Source organism: Hermetia illucens, chromosome 6 (genome assembly GCF_905115235.1).
Source record: "Hermetia illucens chromosome 6, iHerIll2.2.curated.20191125, whole genome shotgun sequence".
NCBI classification, from domain to species: Eukaryota; Metazoa; Arthropoda; class Insecta; order Diptera; family Stratiomyidae; genus Hermetia; species Hermetia illucens.
The window spans coordinates 41,644,680-41,664,773 of NC_051854.1; the positions used below are offsets into that span (position 1 = coordinate 41,644,680).

Genomic DNA, 20,094 nt, shown 5'->3' on the forward strand with positions numbered 1-20,094 from the left:
AGAAGTGTATATCGACTTCAGCGAGGATCTTGGCCAAATGGCTTTGGATTTGGAAAGAGAGGAAAGTAGAGTCGAATTCGCTACCTTGTCTAAGATTTCGAAATGCGGGTATCTGAAAGCCAAGATCAAGTTGAGATTGTTCTGTGTTGCTATATGAGAGTAGTAAATGAAAGGTGACCACCACTGTCATTCGAAAGCTCCAAGCCTTCGTGAACATCTCTCTGCGACGTATCATCGGTCGATGTAATCAGAAGCCGGAAGTAACAATGGATGGGTCATACATTAAGGAGGGACGACAATTCCATTGGAGTGGAATCCAATGTCCAAAGAGTAGATAATCCCAAGTGCACCTGGCGTAAACTTGCAAAGGAGAAGTTTCAGGTTCTCGGGAACGAGCTGAAGCGTTTTTTTAGTGGCGTAGGAGTAATTGATGGACTATGTGCCACCAAGATGTGAATGGCAACCCACAATGCTTAAAAATATATGAGACATACAGAGGTGGTTTGCCTGAACTTTCAATAGATTTAGTTATCAAGCTTTTGCCCCTCCTACAAAGCTGGGAAAATCCTCTCTACAATGCATCATGCCCATGGAAGGAGACAAGTAGAATCGAATCGTATCGACTAATATCGCTACTCCCTACTATAGCCAAGCTATTTGAAAGGCTTCTCTTTAAGAGACTGAAACAAATCAGTGTGAATCGAAATCAAATAACACCCCATCAATTCGGTGTCCGCGAAAAGCATTCCACAATTCAATAGGTGCACAGGATTTCGAATCCGATAGAAAATGCAATGGAAAAAGAGCGGGCATTATTCTTGATGTCGCCTAGGCGTTTAAGAAGGTGTGGTTGTTGTATAAATTGCATAGGGAGCTCCCAGAAGAATTTTTTGCTATGTTAAAATCATATGTATCAGAGCGCCTCTCCAGAGTGAAGTACGAAGGAACCTACTCTGAACTGAAAAAAAATTACAGCTGGTGTCTTGGGCCCAACATTGTTACTCCTGTATACCAATGATATGCCTTGCTGTGAAAAAGCCAAAATAACGACATTCGCGGGCGACACTGCCATTCTTACCACGGGTAAAACTATAGAAGAAGGAAAAATAAAGTTACAAACAGCTATTGACGCCAACACTTTAGAATGGAACAAGAAATGGAAAATAAAATTCAACGAACGCAAATCAACGTACATTAACTTCACCAACAAAAAAGATAATTCAGCTAAGGCTAAAGCATCATAAACGGACAAGATGTGCCACAGGCGAGTGAGGTCAAATATTTAGGTATGACCCTCGATGCTAAGCTCAGATGGAAAAGCCACATCCTAAGGAAGAAGGACGAGCTAAATGCCAGAGACATACAGATGTTACTGGCTATTGGGGAGGAATTCCCAGCTGAGTATCGACAACAAGCTGCTAATCTATAAGTAGATCTACAATGAGAGTCGAACGTTGCATCATCTTGGCACCAACACGGTCATTAAGGCTGTCAACCAACCAAACTCTACTAACAGGTTTGACAGCCGTGAACACCGGCTGCGCGAGATAATACAATGTATATGGAACCGGTGAACACGCGCTGGGGCTAACCCGAATACTAGCAGTTCGCCGAAATGTGGGCCGGGGTTCTTGGTTCTCACATATTATCTCCCTGTCAGGACACAGAGATTTAATCACATGCCTTGACTCAGAAGTCAACAAAACTGAACCCACCTGGGGTAAACTATTCTATTAGAGACGTGAAGTCTCGAGGCGAACATCTATGCGACGACTGGCCCCCGCCTTCCTTTCTTCCTCATGGGCGGTCAGTTGATATGATAGCCCTGCGGTGGCCCACCCCAAACTAATCGTCCGCCCCCTGCCGCTTCCAATATAATGGTGGGAACCGTAAAAATGGTAGGACCGACGCCATCCATTAGTACGTAGCAGATAATGTATGCCTATATTATGTGAGAATATCCATTTTCAGTCTTGAATTTGCAAAGAAGCGAAAAATTTGAACTATTATAACTTTGTCCGATTTCCACCAAATTTGGTAGGATCATCCTCTATGGTATACCCTACATTGATGTGCTAGAATGAACTAAAGGTGGTTTTGCAGCCAATTACTAAAAATTATAGTAATATGGAGGATATTTCCGAGCCTAGGCACCATATAGTGGCAGCTTCTTCATTTTTTTTCAGATTTTTGAGTTGGGTAATTCCCATTTTTCCACGAAATTTGATACGAACCGCTACAACCGTCTCCGAGAAAAATGCGTGTGACCGACCGGCGGACAGACAGTAAACCGATTTTAATAAGGTTTTGTTTTACACAAAACCTTAAAAAACGCAGACATACTTGTATCTGGTACCTTAAGAATGGAAAGATTCTCTTAAAAAAGAATGTATGCCGGTTGCATGTGGCGAAGGAAACAATACGTATCGAACTTAACCTGGTAGGAAAGTCCCGTATGATACGGTGTATATCAAAACTAGTAAAGTAGATCCTTCTTAAATGAAATGAAATGAATTAAATGTATATTTTCACTTGTGTTTTAAATAAGATATCAAAGGATCAACGCCAGTAGAAGATTGGTTCCAGTTTATAATATTTCGGTCGACTCACATCCAAACAAAGGCCGCAGTAGATTTCGATTGATAAATTGTCCTTCATATTTTCAAGAAAAAAAATACTCACGACTACCAGGTTTTACTGCTACTAACAATTTTTGTAGAGAAGTCTTCGATGTGGTGATCAAGCTGCCACTGGGCCAACGGTTTTTTCCACGTTTTTCGAATACCTGTCTGCCCAGGCGGAAGCTGTTCCGGTCAGTAAACGCCAGCTGATATGCCGCTTTTGAGATTCCGTCAAAGATGCTTTTGCGTGCTGAGACGAGCGCCCGGCGTTAACCTCATCAACGAGACCAAACATCCGCCAGAATATGGAAACCAATTTACCTCGCAAACTGGGGGAGAGGCTCGCAACTTTGTGCTTTCCGCTGTGGCGGCTTCGTCACTCGTAGCTCCAAATTATTCGCGACTTCTGCCAGTGAGCACACCAACAAACCCAATTTTCAGTCCCCGCTTATTTAAGCGAATTTCCCAATTGAACAGGGACCGTGGTCATGAACGCCTCATGGCATATCGAGAATCAACTGAAAACACAAGAAACGTTTTTTCTTCCACCCGATTTCTCGCGCTAATCACGATCGGTGATGTGAAGACGCTCCGTGTCTGCAACAAAAATTATATTCCTAAAAATAAACACAAACTATGGAAACGTAAGATCAGTGTATGAGATATCCATTTCTTCCTTAAGTACCAATTGCCCGCGCGCTACTCGTCCCTGTTCTTTTCGAAAAACCAATTCCAAATCCATGTGCGGCAAAGCAGAGGAGAACAGTCACAACGATAAATTTCCCATCCGTGGCCGAAGCCTGAAGATTAGAATACTTCGGAAGTGGCCAGAAAAATTATATCCACGTGACAGATCCAAAGGCCCATATGGACGTATGGTATCCAGCTCTGGGGCTTTGCCAAAGAATTAAACTTAAAAGTCATACAAACGTTCCAAAATAAAATGCTTTTTTATTTTGAGAGTAGGGTAGGTGAATGCATTTACGCACACAGTGTTGGACTCCCGCAACAGCACGCTGGCGGACTACCAACTAAACACCTCCCTGTCATCAGAGAACTAGCCTGGAACCGTTTGACAGATTACTTCGGGCTAGCCCTCCCGCTCTCCCGGCTTTGGGAGCCTTCAAGTCAGGGAATTCCTTTCACCAACGGGAGGGGAGGGGAGGAAGGGAGTTGTTGTTAGTTCAGGGAACCCCTTACCGTCCGATCCCTCTGCCGGTCGAGTTCAATCTTCTTCGTAATAAGAAAAGCCCGAACATAATGCGCAATACGATTCCAGCTACCAGCGCTCTTCAGCATCTCTCTGACAATGTTGTCTGAAGAGAGCTCCCCTGCGTCTGCATAAAGCTGCTGGCGGAGTCCGTCCCAAATCGCGCAAGAGAAAAAGGTGTGTTCAGCGTCGTCCGCCACTCCATTGCAGAACACACAATCAGAGGATCGCGCCTTTCCAATCCTGTGCAGGTAAGACTGAAAACCTCCATGCCCTTTTAGAAATTGGGTAAGGAAGTAATCAATCTCACCGTGCGTTCTGTTCAACCATGGGTCTAATTTGTCGATGAGCCGCGCAGTCCACTTGCTCCTTGGCTCTTTTTGCCAAGAAAGTTGCCACTCGCTAAGGGTGCGTTGACGTTCTTCACGGGCAACCACTTCTCTTAAGTTTTCGCCCTTACGGCGATAGATAGCTTTGCGCTCCTTGGCAAGGAGGGCAACGGGGCTCACTCCCGCGATCACCATCACAGCCGGTTCGGAGGCGGTGCGATAAGCAGACGCCATTCGCAAAGCTCCCCGCCTTTGCACTTGAGCAAGGCGTTTACGATACACGTCCTTGTCAAGAGCATCTGCCCATACCTCCGCACCATAGAGAAGAACCGACTGCGTTGCTCCCATGAGGATATGCCTCCTAGTTGATATAGGGCCCCCGACATTCGCCATTAGCCGACTCAAGGCCGCGACTCCAGCTGCAGCCCTGTCCGCTGCTGTTTTGATTTGCTCGAAGAAGTTCATTTTCGAGTCGAGCATTAAACCAAGGTATTTAATCGCTGGTTTTGAAAAATGTCCTCCTTCAAGCACGCGTTGAACACTTCAAGCAGCAATTCTGGCCGTTGGCAGAACACCAGTTTGTAAACTTCCGCCGGGATGTTATCAGGACCTGGCGCCTTCCTGTTTTTCATAGTGAGAACCGCTTCTTCAAGCTCTCTCATTGTGAAAAGGGGGCAATCCACGACGCTTTCCGCGCTATTTACATCAACCCGTACAGGGTGTCTGGGGAACAATGCCCGCACAATACGGTTCATCTGGTCGGGGCTTAGTATGCAGGGCTTCCACAGAGCCCTGATTTAAAAGTGCTTAGAAGCATAGAAACCGCTCTCTGGCCCATTCGGTTCATAATGAGGATCTGTATAGGGACTTGAGAGTACAGCTGGTTAGTAAGGTCATTAAAGACCAAGCAATTAACCATAGCCACCGGCTACGATTACATGAGAATAACGAAGTCCGAAATAGACTTATAACGCTGATGTAATGAGACGACTGAAAAGAGTAAAGCCAAATGACTTGCTAACATAAAGGATATAAGCTACTGAGGAACAGCCAATTCCTCAGTGAAGCCAACCGAATCGCTGGTGTATACCCCAGGGTCTTCTCCCAATAAAGCTTGTAGCTTGTCGAGAGGTGGTTTTAGTGGGTAAAAAACCCACACTCTCCGGGATCGTGAACCTTGAGGCAGGCCTTTTGAAACCTTCCAGCTATTAAAAAACCTTACTGTTAAAATATCAAACAACGCACCAATCATACAATGATGCCGATGGACTTTCACACAAAAGAAACTTTTATCTGATTTATTTTCTTTCCATTTTTATTGCAATTTAAATTTAACGAGCATATCGTAATCAATAATCGTTTCGTGTTCAGCTCAACAATCCTCAATGGAGTTATCCGAAGAATACTGCTGTCAAGTGGATGAAAGACCGCCTGATTTCTTCGTCGGTTTGTAAGCGATAACATAACGTTGGGCCACCTGAAGCGGAGGTGAGTAGCCTTCGTCGTAGTTACCATCCTCAAAGAGAAGCTCGTAGTCCTCACTTGCCGTTTGTGGCGTCTGATTCACTAGAGCTTTGTAGAAACAAGTCGTCTGCGGATACAATGCCAGAACCATAGTGCCTTTGGGGAAAAGGGCATGGCCGTCTGTCTCGGGGTTCACTCGCATCAGCGGCAATGGAATAATCTTCCTTTTACTTAGTATATGACGTTCTTTTTCTTCCTCGTCGATATCGTCCACCTCGTACTTGTTTTGCCCGCTGAGAAATTGTACAACTTCTGCAAGGATCCAATTCTCTGGAACTTCGATGCCTTTTACCAAAGCTGCCACCATGTCGCCAGGTTTCGCAATATAATTACTTTCGGCTGGAATTGCACCGCAAAGTGGAGGGACTTTTTCGCCTGGTTTGCTTACGAACAAGGGCAAAGTTTGCGCTGTGATTTGGAACATATTCATGAGAGCGCCCCGACGGATGGTCTCCTTGTTTCCGGCATTACGGGCTTGCATGCGGCGTTCGTTTCTTATGTTCCGGATCTCCTGGATCTTACCCAATGCTTGCCGGATCAGTGCTTCCTCCTCGGCTGCATCCTGCAGTCCGGCCTTGTATAAAGCTTTCATTTTGTGTTGGGGAAGAGCGTTGCGATCATCGTGGATGAGTTTCTCCTGAGCTCGAATAATGCTGCCCAGGTTGGCTTCGTTCTTTTTGCGTTCGTCTTCAATGTCATGAATCAGCCCTTGAAGGTCCTTTAAGCGTTCCTGCACTTGTTGTGCTGCCGCTTCAGCTGTTAGCGGCATGTTTTATCCAAGAAAATGGTAGACACAAGCAGACACAACTGACACGGCCAACCGTAAACAAAACAATTTATGATGAATTGTCAAGTCTAATTTATTCTTGGGATTGTAGTTAGTGTTGCCATTGCTTAGGAATTTTGCTTTACCGGTGAAGTAAGGTCATTTCTTTAGGACAAAGTAATTTCGATCTTAGTTTTCCTTCCCAAAGGAAAACATTAAATATGAACGATAAAATACTTACACCCATTTAAACAATTTGATATTTAGTTTTCAAATTGTTTAAATGGCAATAAAAATATGTTTTGTGACCTGGGCGCTGTCTTGTATCGGGAAAGACCACTGATAACTAATTTAAAATAATTCAAGTTCAATGGCGAGATCAAGTGACAGATGTCAGGATGACGGGAACATAGGAATGCTTGTCGGTTGTTGACAATTTTCGTCTCGTTGGTTTTTCTTAGGAGTTTTATTTTGGTGCTTTGAAAATACTAAAGATGGAGGTTCCTGAGACCGTGCGGACAACATGTCGAACTTGTGCCGTTCAGAAAGATAGCGAAACATTCACTCCACTTTTCGCCGGGCCTACATCATGTCAACGAGCAAGAGAAGATGTCTTGGCGGAATTGTATGCATTCAGCTTGAAGGTAATGTGAATGCAGTTTAGGGAAATTACTCAAATAAGAATATTAAAGAGGGCATAGGGAGTGTTAATAGAAAAATTCTTTGTAGCGTTCCCATTTATGGTACCAGATTCATACAATTTGATTCTCAAAAACTCTTGGTGTTTGTTCCGTGATTAGACGGATCTTGGACATTTGTGGGGTGAATTCTGTGTCATAAATTGTTTGCCGGTAGATATGCCGTCAGTTGCCGCAGAAACCAAATTAACATACTTCGGATCGTATTCGTTATAATCGCTTTGTTCGCTCCTACGTTCATGTTGCTCGGGACTAAAGTTCCTACTCTCTCTGCTATCAGCCAATTGGAGAACTGCGTAATGAAAATGCTTCACACTAACGCAACCTGGCTTTACAACTGGTGTTCTTTGTGGTCGGCGTATCAACGACCGTCTCAAATCTAAAATTTACCGCAATGTCGTCCGTCCAGTCGCTCTCTATGGTTCTGAGTGTTGGCCGACCATAAAAGACAATGAACGGCGTCTTGCGGTAATGGAGACGAAGATGCTACGTTGGCCTAGTGGCGCCACACGTTTAGATCACATCCGAAATGAGGATATCCGCGATCGTTATGGGGTTGCACCGATCGTGGAAAAGTTGCGAGAGAGGCGTCTTCGATGGTATGGTCACGCAATTCGTGCAAACGAGAATTCACTTGCCAAGATTGGGCTGAACATCGAAGTCGATGGTAAACGACCAAAAGGCAAAAGGTTTGATACGCTGGATGGGGATTTAAAAGCCTCGTGATTACATCCAGGCATTTGTTAAAATAAAATGGCGAAATTGATCACTACGAGCCGATCCCGCAACGGCTCGGAACGGAACAGAGGCTGAAGAGAAGGAAGAAGATGTGAGGAGTGACGACGGCGTGATACTTGTGTTCCGTGTCACATAGTTAAAAATTCCATTGCCCTCTAGCCTTCAGAAAGCGATTTAAATAAATCGTTTGATCATCATCATCAACGGCGCAACCACCGGTATCCGATCTAGAACTGCTTTAATAAGGAACTCCAGACATCCCGGTTTTGCGCCGAGGTCCACCAATTCGATCTTAGGCAGGGTCTGCCTCGCCTTCTTTTTCTACCATACATATTGCCCTTATAGACTTTCCGGGCTGGATCATCCGCATCCATACGGATTAAATGACCCGCCCACCGTAACCTATTGAGCCGGATTTTATCCACAATCGGACGGTCATGGTATCGCTCATAGATTTCGTCGTTATGTAGGCTACGGAATAGTCCATCCTCATGTAGGGGGCCAAAAATTCTTCGGAGGTTTCTTCTCTCGAACGCGGCCAAGAGTTTGCAATTCTTCTTGCTAAGAACCCAAGTCTCTGAGGAATACATGAGGACTGGTAAGATCATAGTCTTGTACAGTAAGAGCTTTGACCCTATGGTGAGACGTTCCGAGCGGAACAATTTTTTTAAGCTGAAATAGGCTCTGTTGGCTGACAACAACCGTGCGCGGATTTCCTCATTCTAGCTATTATCGGTTGTGATTTTCGACCCTAGATAGGAGCAATTATCAACGGTCTCAAAGTTGTAGTTTCCTATATTTATTCTTCCCTTTGACCAGTGCGGTTAGATGTTGTTGGTAGGTTGATTTTCGCTGCTGATGTTGCCACCAGATACTTTGTCTTGCCTTCATTGATATGCAACCCAAGATCTCGCGCCGCCTACTATATCTGGATGAAGGCAGTTTGTACGTCTCGGGTCGTTCTTCCCATGATGTCGATATCGTCAGCATAGGCCAGTAGTTAGGTGGACTTAAAGAGGATCGTACCTTTTGCATTTACCTTGGCATCACGGATCACTTTCTCGAGGGCCAGGTTAAATAGGACGCATGATAGGGCATCCGTTGTTGATGTTGAATGGTCTTGAGAGTGATCCTGCTGCTTTTATCTGGCCTCGCACATTGGTCAGGGTCAAGTCAGTCTTATCAATTTCATCGGGATACCGAATTGTCTCATGACTATGTACAGTTTTACCCTGGCTATGCCATCAATAGGCGGCTTTAAAGTCGATGATGCATGCAACTGATGTCCATATTCCAACAGTTTTTCCATCGCTTGACGCAGAGAGAAAATGTGATCTGTTGCTAATTTGCCTGGAGTGACGCCTCTTTGGTATGGGCCAATGATGTTCTGGGCGTATGAAGGTATCCGGTCTAGCAAGATAACGAAGAATATCTTATAGATGGTACTCAGCAACGTGATACCTCTACAATTGCTGCACTGTATGATAACTCCCTTTTTATGTATGAGGCAGATAATACCTCTTTGCCAGTCGTCAGGCATTGATTCGCTGTCTCACACCTTGTGCACAAGTTGATGAACCACTTGGTGTAATTGGTCGCATCCATATTTAACCAATTCGGCTGTAATTCCATCGGCCCCTGGCGACTTATGATTTTTAAGCGGATGAATTGCACGGACTGCTTCTTTTATACTTGGTGGCGGCAGTATTTGTCCGTCGTCTTCAGTTGGCGGAACCTCCAACTCGCCGGTATTCTGGTTGTTGAGTAGTTCATCAAAGTACTCAACCCATCGCTCCAATATGCCCATTTTGTCGGAAATCAAATTTCCCTGTTTGTCTCGGCAGGATGAAAATCGAGGTGTGTACGGCTTCACCAACCTGACTTGTTGGTAAAACTTGCGAGTTTACAGATCTGTTAGTTCTCTGAGGTTTCCTTTTTCCGTCTGTGAAGTCGCTTCTCCGCTCGACTGAGTTGGTGATAAATCTCTGCGCGTGCCCGCGTTCTTTGAGAATGCAACATTACACGGTATGCAGCATTCTTCCGTTCCGTTGTTAGCTTACATTCATCGTCAAACCAGCCGTCCCGACTCTTTTTGCGGCTGGGGCCAAGCATGTTTGTGGCCGTATTTATGATAACGTTCTTCAGGTGATTGTGAAGATCATTTGTTGATGCTTCATCTCCAGGATCTCGGTTGACTGCGGTTATTGCGGCATCAATTTCCCTCTTATAGGTGTTGCGGAGAGCTGTGTAGTGGATGGCTTCAGTGTTATCTCTCACCTGATTGTCAGAGGGGATTCTAGGTGGTGTTGTTATTCGAGCTCGGAGCACCATGCCAACGAAATAGTGATCCAAGTTTATATTGGCCCCCATATATGTTCTGACATTCATTCAAGGGTGTGAGTTGGCGTCGTTTGATCAATACGTGGTCAATTTGGTTGAAAGTGGTCCCGTCTGGAGAGGTCCACGTATATTTGTGGACTGCTTTCCGCGAAAACCAGGTACTTCCAACAACCATTTCGTGTGACACTGCTGACTGAATGGTCCGCAGTTCGTTATCATTTGTATTTTGGTGTAAGCTATGGGAGCCAACGTATCGCCTGAAAACGGGCTCCTTCCCTACTTGCCTGTTAAAATCCTCAAGTATGATTTTGATATCATATCTGGGGCAGGCTTCGAGGGTTCGCTCTACTGTCACGTAGAAGGTATCCTTCTCCGACTCTGCAGTCTCCTCTGTAGGGGCGTGAACGTTGTGAACGGCTTATATTTTTAAATTTCCTCACAAGCGCAGAATGCATAGCCGTTCGCTTATGTTTTCAAAACCGATAACAGCAGGTTTCATTTTTTGGCTGACTAAGAAATCTAGTCTGAGCACATGGTTTACTGGATGGCCGCTATAATATATGGTGCAGCAACTATTCTCCAACGCATCTCCTGTAACGCTGTTACGTCAGCCCTATATTGGGACAGCGTATCGGCTAGCTGCTCAGCAAATTCATCTCTGTACGGGGAGCGCATGGTCCATGAGAAAATGCGCAAATCGTTATTCCTTTGTCGTTGCCGGGTTCGTCGTTGTATTATCCGTCCAGTCCGAGGCTCCTGTTGTGGCTTCGTAACAAGTTATTTTCCGTGTAGGTTTGTCAGCCCTACCCAACCCCCAACCTGGAGGATCACTCAATTACACAATTTGTCCCGTTTTTAGGTGCGGGAGATTCGCCCTCATCTTTCTCCGCCAGCAGTTTTCGTTAAGAAAGAGCTCCCAGCGGTCACCACATGGAGGTGGAGATAGGGTTTCGTAGTAGAGCTGTTGATGTTGGTTCAGCAGTCGTTTCTCAGGTTTTATGTTCCCTCGTGGGTACCAATCCACGTTTCGCCCTGGCACCTATACTACCCTTTGACCACCACCCCGTCCATAGGCGGGGCATTCACATAGAAAATGTTCCGTGGATTCCGCTTCCTCTTTACAGGATGGACACCTATCATCTTGGATAATTCCTATTCTGAACAGATGCCCAGCGAGGGAATTATGGCCAGTGAGAATGCCCACAATACTGTTGCTAGTCTTCCTGTTTTTCGACAGGATAAATTTTGTAGTATGTTTGTTTGGTTGTGACAGGAAAAGTTTTGTCTGTCTAGCAGCATTAAGGCTTCGCCACCTGTCATTATGGGTAGCTTCTTCTCAGCTTTTGATCGCAGCATCAGCAAATGATACTGACATCCCAATTGCTGGTTCCGGTCCGGGCATGGGGAAACTTGAAATCTCTTTTGCTAAAGCATCCGAGATTTCATTTTCCTCTACACCTCAAAGACTCTTCCAATGATCTGTGCGCCCCACGTCCATTGCTTTCCAATAGATCTAATCGAGTTAGTCTATGATCTGCTCTCATTGCAGTGTTCTGAATAGACAAATCCAAGGACTGCAAACTGAGAAATGCATTCAGAGCTGCGCCGGATGTGATGCTCATGGCACCGGTGATACCCAGACACACAGTTCTTTGCAGTGTGGCAAGTTTACAGCGAAAACTCTCTTATTTTATCTTAACCCACCACACTACGGATGCATAAGCAAACAACGGCTTAATGATAGCAACGTATATCTACATTATTACCTGAGGCCCAAGTCCCCATGTCGAGGCAAAAGTCCGCCCACACAGCCCATAAGCTGTGAGACCTCGTTTCATCTTTATCTCTACATGATTGTTCCAAAGAAGCTTCTTGTCTAGAATAATTCCCAGATTGAAATAATAAAACTTGTTGTTTCTTTTTCGTTGGTGTGGGTATTTATTCTTGCAAATACCGATATTTCGGGAACCACTTGTTCCCTTCATCAGTGCAACAAGTTTTGCACTGATGAAGGGAACAAGTGGTTCCCGAAATATCGGCATTTGCAAGAATAAATACCCACACCAACGAAAAAGTTTTGCACTGATGAAGGGAACAAGTGGTTCCCGAAATATCGGCATTTGCAAGAATAAATACCCACACCAACGAAAAAGAAACAACAAGTTTTATTATTTCAATTAATTAATCGTTGGAAACACCGCATAATTTCACTCTAATTCCCAGATATTTCAAGGGAAAGACATCAAGACATTCTCGAAAAATATTTCTTAGAAGTTACTCTAAGTGTTGCTCGGTTGTCCTCATGAAATAGGACAAGCGTCTTCAAAGCACTCTAAATGTGTGCGATTCAGAGTTTTCAATGGATCTTCTATCGTCAAAGGACTCCTCAGTCGCCTAGAGAGCTCAATTTTGTCGTCCAATTCGCTTTTCTAGGATTCCGTCTTTGTATTACGGGCTGTTCGCTAGTAGATAGGAAGAAGCTTTGGTAAGCTGCAGATTGATTTGACTAACTTTTATGTTTCTAGTCATAAGTGCAGTCTAATATGAAAACCGTCGCTAACTGAAAAGTTTGCCGCGTTCAGTGTAGATCTCACCAGGGTTACCAGCTTGTCCTCACCTTCCGCCGAAAGTTCCGCTTTCTTGCGTCCGATTTCTTTGGATATCGTCACACTTGGTGGTGTAACAACGTCCATGTCCTCATTCCCAGGAAACTTCGCATTCTTTCGAAGTGCATTCCGTCGTCGTCGGCTAGAAGCCCTCCCAAGTTCACGGAGTTCGGGCTGCATGGATCTGTTTTCACATACTGGCTTTAGATCAGTTGTGTCCAAATTACCAGCTTCCCTTTCTTCCGTTTTTCCGGGTACAGGAGGAAGAGAATATTCTGACAGGCAGGATTCAGCCTGTAGTCCCTTCTCCTTTGCGACTAAAGTTTCCTTCTGCCGAGCCTTCCTCCCCCGTATTTTAGAAGAGGGCAACCGTGTCACCGACAGGCCGGCCACAGGCAGATTTCTAGTTCCTCTCATTAAGACAGTTGCTGTACTATCCTTTTGGCTGACCGCCCCATAGACACCGGGTGTAGGTTTTCCAATGAAGTGGAAAGCCTACCTTTCACAGATTTCTCCGTGGGGGGAACAGGAATTAGGTGAGGCCTCCAAAATCCGTGCCTCGGCCATGACCTGATTTCCCAAAGTCGCGGGTGGGTTCGAAGTTTGTGACTTCTTACCACTTGGAGAGGTACAATCCTTTGTTTCCATCTTCATGTGTTTTTGGACACCCTTATTTTAGTAGTAAATTACCATGACAAGGTGGTGTCCGAGGTGGAGTAATGTGTGAAACTAGATACTTGTAAGTTTATTGTGGGAATTAGAATAATTGCAATTTACAGTTCAATGCTCTTACATTCCGCCCACCAAGAGCCACCCGGGTTTTAAACTGCATTCCAGGTTGACGATGGTGATGCAAAATATCCTAAACTAGTAGCGTAGGTAACAGAAGGTGCTAAAGGATCGATTTTTTTGCCGATACTGTTTTTTTATTGACATAAACGGCACGTAAACCGTTACGCACCGTCGAATTTAATTTACTAATTGGATATATACGGCACTTGTAACCGTCTATATCGTACGCGAGACCTGCAGTCGAACAAAGCAAATGGCGGAAAACGAATACACGGCGTTCGAAAAACATGCATTTATCTATGGCTTTCGAAGAGCAAGTGATCCACGAAGGGGCTCCGTAGCATACGATGGGTCTGATGAGGATCTTGTATAGGATTAGCTTGGCTTTGGTGCTTAAATCCACTTTGTTGCGAAGAAGAAAGTGGATTCTAACCACTTGCCTTGCCAATAGGATTTAATATTCCCTAGGAATTCATTGAAATTGATTCCTAAATATTTGATGATCAGGAGAGCTCGGTTTTTCTATTTTGATTGAAAAAAGGACTTCACTAAATTTGACCTCGCACGTATACAGAAAATTTTCCCTTCCTAAATGCAACCACCAGGGTTATTAAAAGTAATTAAATGCTATAGTTTAAAGATTCAACTTCTACTAATCAAGGGAAAGAATGTAAAAAATGTATAACTTTCCTTACTTATTTACCTTCATGACCACCTCAGTCTCAGCGTCCTTGTGAATTCCTCTATTATCCGTACACACTAGAAATTCCACGCATTACTACCAAACATTGTCTTTACGCATCGAGAACTTTTTTCAAAACTCAATAAAAACTATTGTATGCATCGGAAAATTTTTATTTATTTTTTATAATGTAGGTACATGTCTAAAGTTTTGAAGATCAAATCTGTTAGGTGACGTCCCCCATTCTCCATACATTGCGTAAACCGATTTCTGGCGTTTGTCATGACTCTTGTTAGCATAGCAGGTGTTATGTTGGCAATTTCTTCTTGGATGTTGGTCTTCAAATCTTGTAGGGTTCTTGGACGGTTCATATAAGCACGGGATTTCAAAAAACCCCATAGAAAAAAATCACAAGGGGACAGATCGGGAGAGCGCCTCTAATTGAGATAAGGCGTCCATGTCCTTTCACTACTAAGGTCATAAGTTCCACTAATGGAACTGTACCACATAGTTCCAAACGGGGCTGTGTTTTGATGGGGGCTACCTTGCAATTCGATGCTACTAACCGGTATTTGCAAGAATAAATATTCACACCAACGAAAAAGAAACAACAAGTTTTAATTATTTCAATTAATTAATCGTTGGAAACACCGCATAATTTCACTCAGACAATAAGGAACGTTTTGTGTGATTTGATTGTTCTTCTCTCATCTATTGCGAATGAGAATTCGTCTGTTACCAGGTGCCATCGAAGTACCAGCGTTTTCACGTTTTCGGTGAGGGAAATGATCATTTCTCAGAAACTACCCAACGGAAAAATCTGAAAAAATCAAGAAGCTGCCTCTATATGGTGTCTCCGAAATATCCTCCATATATATAATTTTTTAGTGGTGGATTGCAAAACCCCCCTTAAATTCCTCCTAGAATCACGAAATGCAGCATTATAGGCATGTCCTACCAAATTTGGTGGAGGTCGCACTATTACTAACAAAGTTATAAAAGGTCAAAATGGATATTCTCACATAATATATACATATTGTGGCGCGGCAGGATTCGCGGCATTCGAAATTTATTTCGAATGTTGCGAGTGCCAACGAGTAGATGGCGCGGATCTATCCACTTTGCGGATCACGACACGGGAGTGGAGGACCGGCGAGTGTGCCATGAGTTAGGGGCAGAAAAGAAACAAATGAAGGGAGACGTCTTTTCTGCCTCTAACGTTTGAGAAGCAAGAAGGAATTCAGTTCTCAACCATCAACCGGACTGGTCGTTTTGGTTTTGTATTTCATCTTAAATTAAAGAATAATTGTAAATAATATAAAAAAAAAAGATAAGTTCTATGATTATGTCAATTCAAACGATTCGCTTTTCAAATATTTTTCTTTTGAATTAAATTAAATATTTTTGTATATAAAAGACAATTTAGTGACAATAATGCAATAGCTTTAATAAAACTGAATAAATACTTAAATATCTTACGTGCTAGTAATAATGGGACAAATGTCCACCCAAATGTTTTTATAAAGGAAATACACAAAATCTTTCATACCTGAAGCGTCCAGCTTCCGGTTTCCCGACTTGATATTGTCTTTTGATGTATGGATTTCTATATTTTTATAAAAAATGTTCAAGGAGAATTCCTAAGAAATTTTTGTTTTTCGCTTTTGTGCAACTCAAATACTTAGGAGTATTTGGTTACCGTTTCTGTCGCTTGCCGCATTTCGTTGTTCAATTGATTGCTGGCTCATACAAAATTAATCGAACCAGTGGTCACATCTCCTCACAGTGAATCGCTTAAATGTTGTTTCGAAAGACAAGCCGCTTACTACTTACAAATATCACCATGCACATAACCTATGATAAAAAAACTACTGGAAATTTTGAAAGGAAAAGAAAACCATTTAATTTTCAATTAAATTTATTTTATTTCCTCCAAAATAAAATGCTTTTGAAGTAATACACCCACGCCAGTATTCCAGTATTCCAATTACATTTAGTTTTCTCGTCACATTCTGTTTTTTTCGGCTTTGGTTCATTGTTAAAACGCCACTCGGACTATCATTGTTATTACCATCAGATTGATGAAGGTCGCGTCATTATTAGCTTCAGAAATCATGTCTGCATTCGCCTTTAAATATTGTTTTTGCATGAAATTCAGCTCTTTTGGTATGAGTCGGATGCGGTACATTTCATACGCAAAATTTTCACCACAATGTGATGAGCGTTTCTGAAAACAATGCCAAGTTCAAGATTTCCGAGGGTTCTTTTAAATTAAACATTTTCGGTAGGTTTTGATCATAGGGTAAATATGCAAACATATTCTTTTAGAACATCAGAATCCCGGCCGTTGGACATCTGTGTCCTGAAATGACGTGCGTTTACTCCGCATTGTAAAAACGGCGGATTGGAGATGGCGGAAACGACAAGAATGTTTCCCAACGGTTGCATATCTAACACAGGTCAGAAAACGAAGGAGCTCACTTCGGATCACTTTTTTACCATTCAGGATCCACTATCGCATCATCAAAACTTCCCGGACACTTGTAACCCCTCCTTGGAGGGTATTCTTATGAGCCTCCCATATTATCGTAAATATAACGTGATGACTTTGCGGTAACATAATTGGGTGTTTGTTATCATCTGTGGTGTTAGCGTTACGCAGTTTGGCCCTAGCAGGCCTTGTTTGTCAATGAACGGATTCAGGTTTCACAGTCTCCTCTGTACAGATTTGGAGTTTCTTGTCATGATATCTTCATTTCCTTAGTGAACTCAGTTCTTTGTACTAAATGGAAACCCCGAAGTCGATTCTCATCATCAAATCCGACCTCTTAAATACTTAGTGAATCGAAAGGAAGGAAACACTATTCTTATGTCTCCTAAAAACTTGAAAACCGCTTCAATACATCAGTTATGATGAACACTGGTGGAGCTGATCACCTTCCTAGTGACCTCTATGACAGACAATCATTGTGGCCCTTTTCAACATAGAGGGAAGATTCACCAAACTTCGAGAACTTATGCCTTTGGACGCCAAACTGCTGGGTTGTTCTTTAACCTGGCGACCGACATTCTTATCCAGCTTCGATGGATCTTTCTTAAACCAGCCCAAAACTGTCGTTGAGTCACACCAGCAATACGCTGCTACCTCCTTGTGTTCCATCGTGGAGATTATCTTTTTCATGAACTCTGCTAGAAGCATGGCGTCCTTCAATTTTAGCTTTGGAAGGCTTCAAATGCTTCAAAGGCTTTGCGAGGGTTTTACCCTCAAATAGTCATGCACACACCGTTCATCAATTGTCCTGCTGTGGATGTCCGCAGATACGCTGATTCCGAAGCTTCAGAAAAACCATGTAACTCGCACTGGTTTCTTTTTACATAATGGATCCACCTCGGTATTCAGATAGATTCCAGTTTTGAAAGCTAGATTGCATACTTTTTCCCACTGCTCAACAGTATCTTCTGAAGGCACATCGTCCGCCAATTTATGATCGCTAAATTTTCTGCATCAATAGTTTGATTGCTATCGTCATTGGTGCAAGCCACTGCAGCGTTGTTAAACAGTATCTTCCGCTCCGTTCAATCATACTTTATCTACTTGAATCTAATGTCATTCGATGATGGATTCCGCAGTACCTCTAATGTGGCGATAGTTTTTTCCTGTGTTATCGTATGCAATCCAAATTCCTTAGATTTGTCCGGGATTTCATGCAGCAATCTCAAGTCGTTCGTAACCCACTTTCACAAGTTTAATCCAAATACTTTCGGAAAATCTGTAATCGCTTCTTATTTCAGTTCGGCTCCAGAAATTGTTGACGGAAAAATCCTTTTCGTTTTTTTCTCCGCAATAGAGAACTTATTCCCTTCATTCATTCTGATTGAAAGGATTGTGCCCGGAGCATATTTTTTATTGGTCTACACATCATCCTTTTGGAGATCCCTATGACACGGCTGCATGCCGATCATGCTCGATATCTGATAAGAATAAGGTAATAAACATCTTTGTCCTCCTCTACGAAGGGAATAGCGGGTTTCATATGATCTAACTTGATGTATTCCTGCATCCGCCTTATGATGCGCTATTTGCAGTTCATTGTCCTTATCAAGTTGCTTTTCCAACTACCGTAAACATATTAATGCCCTGTTGTATGAGTTTCCCAATGGCTATATACTAGGATTATCTTTGAAGGACAATGTAACTTCATAATTTCCATCCGTTTCACAAGAGATCGTGCTCTCAGAAATGACTTTGCACTCATTGACAGACGGCGGCTCTCCTCGAACCTTACCCAAATCGGAGAAGTTTTTAAGTGCTACTTGGAATTTGAACGTGGATATATTACGTACGATAGTCCTGCTTGTCTTTGTCTTTATAGGAACCTTTCCGAATAGAATTCAGCCTAATCTAGTCTTCTTGGTGACGATTTCCCCTTATGATTCGGGGCTGTATTATTTCTTAAAAAACATTCGCTCCTCAGCACTCGACTTTTTGTTGTAATCTGGGTCTGCAAGTTGCAGTCTCTTCGTCTCGGCTAGATTTTCATTTGAAATGTCATAAATGATTCCAAGATAAATAGTTCGATTCTAAGTCTAAACTCGGATGGGAATTTGTGTGTTAACGAAGACTTGGAGTTTGCGAGTAACATGGCGACCATTTTCTATGTGCTCATCTGATATAGCAGAACAGAAATATTTAGTGCAAAACAACCTCAAATTTATGTGGCCATTGAGCGCCATTTCTAGATTTTAGATGAAACAGGCAGAACGGGTGTAGCGCTTTAATGCAATGAACATCGTCGAGTTCGGGGCCACCACGTTTATTTGACGCTCGATATTTTGCCCATTAATAATTCGGTGTAGGAGAAGCTACGAGGTTAGACAATTAAATAATGAGACTGATTTCATAAAAACCGTATATTTAAAAATTATTCTGCAACTCTGCCATCCCCTTGGGCAGATATACAGCGATTTCTGGAACACTTCGACTGGGATGTCTGCGAGTACCCTTGTCATGACCGCTTGTATGTCCGTAATTGACTCAAAATGCGTTCCTTTCACCATCAATTTTGTTCTAGGGGACAAAAAAAGGCACAGGGTTAAATATCGGGCGAATAAGGCGGAAACACGGCGATCCCTTTAGAGGCTAAGTACTGGGATACGCTGAGGACGGTGTGGCACGGCGCGTTGTCGTGATGAAGGATCCAGTTACGAGCGATGTATGGGCGCATCCTGTTGATACGTTTTCGCAATCTTTCGGCGATATTAGATTTGATTTACGATTTGTCCCGGTTGAACAAATTCTTTGTGGATGATTCCACGGCTATCAAAAAAGGCAATAGTCATAGTTTTCACCTTCGACTTGCTCATGCGAGCTTTTTTCGGGCGGGGGGCGTACGGAGACAACCATTGAGAGCTTTGACGTTTGGTTTCCGGGACGCATTGGAAAAAACAGCTCTGATCGCCTGTAATAACTCGATCAAGCAGCGTGGGATCGTTTTTCACTTGTTCCAAACAGTGTTCTGGGGCGGTCATTCGATGCTGCTTTTGCTCCTCAGAAAGGTTCTTTCTTTCTTCTTTCTTTCATCCCGAAATCGCCTGTTCAAATTTGTCTGATTGTTTCACGGTTCATACCCAGTTTCGAGGCCAACATTTGAACTACTAAATGCCGATCTTCACGGATTAGGACGCGCACACGCTGCGCATTCGCATCTCTTTATGCCATCGAAACACCGGGGCACGACTAAGAGCACTATCACCATGCACTTTTACAATTTTAGCGTACGTTTCCGAA

At 43.3% G+C, this 20,094-nt stretch overlaps 2 protein-coding genes across 2 annotated transcripts in view; one reads left to right on the forward strand and one right to left on the reverse strand.

Moving 5' to 3' along the window:
• Positions 1 to 5,457: 5,457 nt before the first annotated feature.
• On the reverse strand, positions 5,458 to 6,717 carry LOC119659461 (SAGA-associated factor 29). Its single transcript, XM_038067547.1, has one exon. It carries the CDS (start codon positions 6,451 to 6,453, stop codon positions 5,572 to 5,574), a length of 882 nt encoding a protein of 293 aa, XP_037923475.1. The 5' UTR covers positions 6,454 to 6,717; the 3' UTR covers positions 5,458 to 5,571.
• Positions 6,718 to 6,836: 119 nt separating this feature from the next.
• Positions 6,837 to 20,094, forward strand: part of LOC119659460 (zinc finger protein 2 homolog) — a 29,973-nt gene continuing 16,715 nt past the window's right edge. The window contains exon 1 of the mRNA XM_038067546.1: positions 6,837 to 7,094. Coding sequence (XP_037923474.1) covers positions 6,945 to 7,094 — 150 coding nt within the window. The 5' untranslated portion in view covers positions 6,837 to 6,944. The remainder of the gene's footprint in view (positions 7,095 to 20,094) is intronic.